Raw genomic sequence first — 6,307 nt, forward strand, 5'->3', positions numbered from 1 at the left:
ATCAATTTGTGATTTGTGAATTAACAAATCCGCCTCAGGCTAGAAACCACCCACCGCAAGTAACCAAATTAAAATTTGTTACCAAAATATTGGTTAAACAATTTTTGATAATTGTTTACAATCTAATATGCTGGATTTAAAAGTAAAAGTTTTCTCTTTTTTTGCTAAATATCTAAAACATTTTTTTATCATTAGCCTATTTATAAGTTTCCAATCTTATTCTATTCCTGGAAACATGGAAATTCAAACCCAGATAAAATTATCTTAATCTGTAAATAATTAAACTGAACAGGTAACAGATTTAAGTCTTTCCAGTTGTTAAAATATATTTTTTTTCTTGAGAAGGTACTAAAAGCTACACAATAAAACAGATAGCTATTATTAATTTAATTTTGAAATCAATATTGGTGATTTTTTTTATTTTAGAAGACATTGTATAAGGTTCTACTTGAACTCTAAACAGTTTCTCTCTTTACCAGATGATACAAATCTGTACTTTGTCCTGGTGCGTTTTTAAGTGTTACTCAATAAGGAGGAAACTTGATCCTCTTATCTTTTCATTACAAGGAGGGACTCGGGTGGAACCGGTGTCGGGGGTTCCCAGAAATCCTCCCTTATGACGAAATATACACCAACATACCCATATATGGGCATGCCCGTGCGTAATTAGGAAAGGCCAATACGTAGAGTACGTGCTGTGCGTAGGTATAAAAAAAAACCTGCTTGCACAAGCAGTACTTCAGGTCTTAGCTCAGAGGTAGGCAAATAAAACTAAAATGCTGTTTTCTGCACTTTCAATTGAGAAATGATTACTCGAGACGTTTTTTTCTTTCATTTTAAAAGACAATTTACTTAAATACACATCACAAATAATAAAAAAGACAATGTAAACATTGGACAAAAGTTTGTCTGGATCAACCGGGCAAACAAAATAATTTACACAAAGAATAAATTGCAGCATTGCATGACAGTTGCAAAAAGTACAAAGTAGTACAATAGCAATTCCCATTTTCTACCATTAGTAAACCCGACTTGTGGGCAGTTCCACACTGAGTTGCGCAGTGTCTGCTCAGGCTGGATGCTGAAACGGTTGAATGGTCCTTTGAGCGGTGACCAGCATCCGGAAGTACCATTTCAGTCAGTCAGTTTTCACCTGTAATCAGAGCTGTCAGGGATCGGCTCTGTGAAGCTGGCCGCACATCCAGGTCTGTGCTCAAAGACCTTGTCTCCAGTGTTATCACTTTTCAGTCATTTAATAGTCTCTGTCCTTAAAACGCCTCAAGTTTGCTGGTGAGCATCAGCTGACAGCCGCTGCTCACGTGCGTTAGGACCTTCTGTTTGAGCTGGGCCACCTGGTCCCGCAGCACCGACGCTGTGTTGGACAGCCCCGCGTTGTCATTCTTCAGAACCTTCACCTTCTCCTCCAGCCGAGCGATGCGCTCCAGCTTGCGCCGCCTGCACTTGGTGGCGGCCAGCCTGTTCCGCAGCCGCTTGCGCTCCGCCTTTATGCGCTCCTGCGTCTCCAGGTCGATGGGCGACATCGGAGGCGAGCCGTCGCTGCTGAGCAGATCCGGCACGGTTTGAGGCTCTTCTTTCAGGGCGACCAGCCGCTGCGGGTGCATCCCGGAGCCCGGGAGCGCGTGCTGGAAGTGGTGCGCGCCAGGCGCAGGCGTCAGCGCGTGGCTCTGCTGGTGGGGCGGCAGGTAGCTGATGGTGGCGGTGGGGTAGCTGGACGCGGAAGAGAGGCTGGTGTTCGGGCAGTAGGCGTTCAGTGTTGTGTAGATCGGAGCTTCGGGCTGCAGCGCGGAGCCGAAGACGCTAGAGGCCGCCGCCGCCGAACACGTCGTAACCCCGCCGGCTCCGATGGACACGTTAGGAGGGGGCATCTGGTTCATTTTGTGGAGCTCGTCCAGCGCCTTCACGAAGCCTTCTGCGAACCCCTCCTGCTCATCGGTGATGCCCCGGTTGTAGAAGTACTGTCCCGGCGTGGGGCTGGTGATCACCCCGTTACTGTTCTGGATGATCAGCCTCTCCAGTTCGGGGGAGGCGAGCTTCAGGGAGCCGACGTCCGGCTGCCCCCCTTGGTACGGGTCCGCCTCGGCCCTCAGCTGAGACTTCAGGCTGCGGTAGGGCTCTGCCAAGTTCAGGTTCATATTCTGCTTCAGCACCTTGTAATCGTGCATGGCTGCATCAGAGTGGCCGTAAGCCGGCAGAAAAGAGTCGTCATGATAAAAAGGCTGTTCCATCTTTGTTGACATAAAGTCGTAGGGAGATCAAGAAAAAAAAGGTGGAAGCTTACCAGCTGCTTCTAGAAAATCAGTCTAGATAATAAATCAGTACCAGCACAAAGTATGCATTAATTCTGGCGTATGAGCCAACAGTGTCTCCAAAACGCTTTTTTCTTTCTTTAAAAAAAATATAATGTCCAACAAATCTCTCTAAAGTTCAAAGTCAGCAGGTTGAAGTGTTTTGTTGTTCCTTCAGATCTGGCTGCGGTTTCTAACAGTCCTGTAAAGTTTTCCTGGCTCCTGAAAGCTCCTCTTTCTGCTGATCACAGAGGTGTGTTCGGCCCAAGCCAGTGAAAGCCGTTATATATACTTACACACAGCCACATGTTTCAGGGAGCGCCCTGATTGGTCCGCGCTGCTCCCTCTCCGCGCTACGTCACTGCGTCGTCGGTGACGCTAATGCCGGGAAGAGGCGCCTGTAAATAAGCCTGTAGGCTAGATAGCGCACCGAGGAGGGATGGCAACGGAGTGTCACCAAAAGCAGTAACCCAACGCAACCCAACCACGCACTGCACTCTGCGCGCGTACAGTCTAAATAGATCAGTTATTAGATAAACGAGGTTATGAGACAAACTCTTCTCTGTTTTTAACTCTCTCACTTGTTTTCATTCGCTTATTATCACACTATGTATAAAAGTGTCTTTTTTCCCTAAGCATATTAAGATAAAATAAAATATATACACCTTTCATGTTATTCTATCTGTTTGATATGAAACATGCAGTCATGATTGAGATGTTTTTATTTTTCTATTCCTTTACTGTACAGGAAGTTGCTGACCCTTATATGGGCATGATGACGTGTTTTTCCTCCAGAAAGACAACCATAAGGCCACGCCCCCCTCCAGGCTTCTCTCCAGCAGCATTCCTTCTCCTGTGTAAACTAAATCCATGCGGTGGGAAGCTGGGGACTTTCTACCCCAGAAAAGGAGAGCAAATTAGCTCAGGATCAGTACATCCTGGGATCTCTTCCTCAAGGTGATCTGTTTAGGCAGATATCTAATTTTGAAAGTTTGTTTTAAACACAAGAATAAAGCAGACTGCTTAACAAACTTCTGTTTGAGGCCTCAAAAAAAAAAAAAAAAAAAAAACCATAAAGAACACTGTCTGCGATCAGTTACAGAACAAACAACCACTGTTTGCATACTGACAGGTTGGTGAGGTGCCGCCGATGTTGGGAACATTGCCTTTGTCGGCTAGCCGCTTTGATCAGGGACAGGAAAGACAGGAAATGTCTTCTAACATAAGCTCTGTCGGTTGTTTTCAACCCCAAGATTCATGTTCGTCTAATTTCCCCTTTGATCCTCAAAGCTGGTTTCACAACAAAACTCCACTAGTGATAAAGGTCAAGAGCTTGTGGGAGCACAGAGTAAGGAAACATGATTCCTCACTTGTGCACCTGTCTGCTTGTTTTTTTTTTTTTCTTTCTTTTTGTATTTTAAAGGGCAGCTTAGTCTTCTGTTTGTACTTTTTCCAACGACCAAACAAGCAGGCTCAAGTGCGCTCACCGCAGCATCCCTTGTGGGTGTCCAGCCAGAACAAGTCCCTCTGCAACAGAATAACACCAAGTATCACAGTTTTGAAGTGGAAATAAAATTACTTTTTTTTTTTTACATTAAAAATCTTCCAGAAGCAAACAAACTTGATCTTTGCAAGATTTCGTTTTGAGAGGTTTTAATCAAAAAGACTTTCATCAGAGCATACATAAGATAATAAAATCACTGTTATATCTTAAATATAGGGGTGGGGCGACCTATTGGTTAGGGCATTGCATGTGAAATCCAGAGGTTCTGAGTTTAAGCCCCACTCCCACAGACTGCCACTCTGGGTCCCTGAGTAAAGACCCTTAACCCCCCACACTGCTTCCTGGGTGCCACACAATGGCAGCCCACTGCTCCCAAAGTGGATGGGTTAAATGCAAAGAGTTCCTGTCATTGCTCTGTTCTTGTGACTGTGTAATGACAATAAAAATATATAAATATAGGTGTGCATTTGCATTAAGTCCCTTTTTTTACCACCCAAAATAAAACCAATTGGCATCCGTTTCTTTGTAAGTCCCAGACAACATTACATATCAAGTTATCTATAAGTTATTTATCAATAGGTTATCAGGGTTACATTATAAAACAATATTCCAGGTATTGAACATCATTTGAGCACTCTTTTATCCCAAGAGGCCACTGGTAACTCTGGAGGAGCTGCACAGATTATGCACTTCTCAAATCTTTCTTTTATTGTAGGGACAAGAAGAAAGTCATTCCTGAAGAAAAGTAAAAGAGACCCTTTAAGTCATTGATCCTGGTTTGTTAAAAAGGGCATCCATTGTAAAAACTCTGCCTCGTCTGCAAGTGAGTTCTATGACCTGCTTTGGAGACCGTGTCATTGTAGAAAAATCGTTAAATGTTTGCCAAATAGCTCAATCAGACAGGAAGGAAAAAGTAAAAAAAAATTGAAAAGTAGTTGTTTAGAATTCAAACAGATATTTAACAAAAATTACCCCTGCAAATCACTATGGAACACACTGTCCCTGTGGCAGGACATGGTGGTGGCAGTGTCATGCTGTAAATGTTTTTTGTTGAAGGAAAGAGATTCAGGATGTTCAAAGTATGGTCTGTAGTTGCCTTCTTTTTCTTTTACTCTGATGTTCCTGGTTAAAATACTTTGGGACTCTATGACTTTTAGAAGTCATAGAATGAAATGTAGTCTAGGTTTTCATAATGCATGAATGTAGGGGAGACAGCAGGCCCCTTGGAGAGGGTACACTGGTGAGAAGGTGACTTTTCCTGCCTATGTCAAAAACACTTTAGATGACAGCAGATCACCTGGAACTCAGCATCCATTATAGTGAAACATGGCAATGGTAGTATCATGCTGAGGGTATTTTCTTTCTCCAGCGAGATTAAATGTTGCCGCAAATGTTTACAGTACTTATCAGCCAGAAGGACTGTGGGAGATTTTAATGGAAAGCACTGTGGCGCTTTGTAAAGTTCACACTTAAATCCATTTGGTTAGCTGTGGCAAGTGGTGCAAGATAGTAAACAGATATTGATGTTTGACTTTTAGAAAAAAAATCAGCACCAAGCGCTTTCCAGATGTGCTCTGATGGAGGTGTGTGAATGAAAACCTTAAGACAGTGACTATTTATTCTCATGTTGCTGAAATCTACCAGAATCTCATGCCTGATCTTAATTCTCTTATCTTAAGGAATTCTCTGCTATTCAGACAGACTATTTCACCCAGATTTTTTTCTCAGTATCCATGGAATTGCAGATAAACAGAGAAAAACAACAGTTCCTGGCAGCGTGGAGCCTCCACTTTGCCACCTCCCCTATAAATTCTACTCAGTGTGCAGCTGTCTGTCTCTGATGCTCGGTGCGGCGAGGCTTTGGTTTGGGGTTTGCTCTGAGCTGCGGTTCGAGGTTCACCACAGTCCCAGCGACATTTTGGCACAGGCCAAAAGCTCAGGGTCCTGGGTGGTGGGTGTTTACGGGAACGTTCGTGCGATGGCACCATGCCCATCCCAGCAGAATGTTAGTAACAAACAGAGGGTTCACTTAAGAAGGGGAGGAGGGGATTTGGACAGATGCACAGCTTCATGCTAAAACATGCTGTTTTTGGCTGGAAATATCTCTATTAATCAGTGATTTAGTTATCAAACATAAAACAGGATCAAAGGCAGATTTAGCTCAGAACACCTCAGTTATCAGGTTACAGCTTAAAAAAAAAAAAACATTTAAAACTGTCTGCCATCTTAGTCACATCTTGATTAGTCACATCTCTGTTTAGTCTGTTTAGATTTAGAGTTCTCTTCTCTACGGTTCAGAAATTCCTTTGTCTGACTTCTGCTTTTTTCTGCACAAGGTATAAAACCCGCTGTAGGATATATAGAGCTGCCTTTTAATGTTTTTCTCTTTGGGGGGGTAGGGGGGAACCTTTCGGGAGTTTGAGGGTAGTGGGAGCTGCTTGGGCAGAGCACCGAGTTTTAACAGCTAGGATCACATGGATGTGTGCCAAAACCCAGC

The 6,307-nt window shown here is 43.6% G+C and overlaps 1 protein-coding gene across 1 annotated transcript; it reads right to left on the reverse strand.

Annotated features, from left to right (window-relative positions):
* Positions 1-829: 829 nt before the first annotated feature.
* junbb (JunB proto-oncogene, AP-1 transcription factor subunit b) lies at positions 830-2,574 on the reverse strand. Its single transcript, XM_038290421.1, has one exon. The coding sequence runs from the start codon at positions 2,256-2,258 to the stop codon at positions 1,269-1,271; it is 990 nt and encodes a 329-aa protein (XP_038146349.1). The 5' UTR covers positions 2,259-2,574; the 3' UTR covers positions 830-1,268.
* Positions 2,575-6,307: the final 3,733 nt, after the last annotated feature.

The sequence above is a fragment of the Cyprinodon tularosa genome, unplaced genomic scaffold (genome assembly GCF_016077235.1).
Source record: "Cyprinodon tularosa strain WSP-4 unplaced genomic scaffold, ASM1607723v1 ctg280, whole genome shotgun sequence".
NCBI classification, from domain to species: domain Eukaryota; kingdom Metazoa; phylum Chordata; class Actinopteri; order Cyprinodontiformes; family Cyprinodontidae; genus Cyprinodon; species Cyprinodon tularosa.

What these genes read in the sequence shown, in the direction of transcription:
- junbb (XM_038290421.1), bottom strand. Translation starts at nt 2,258, where the DNA reads ATGTCAACAAAGATGGAACAGCCTTTTTATCATGACGACTCTTTTCTG.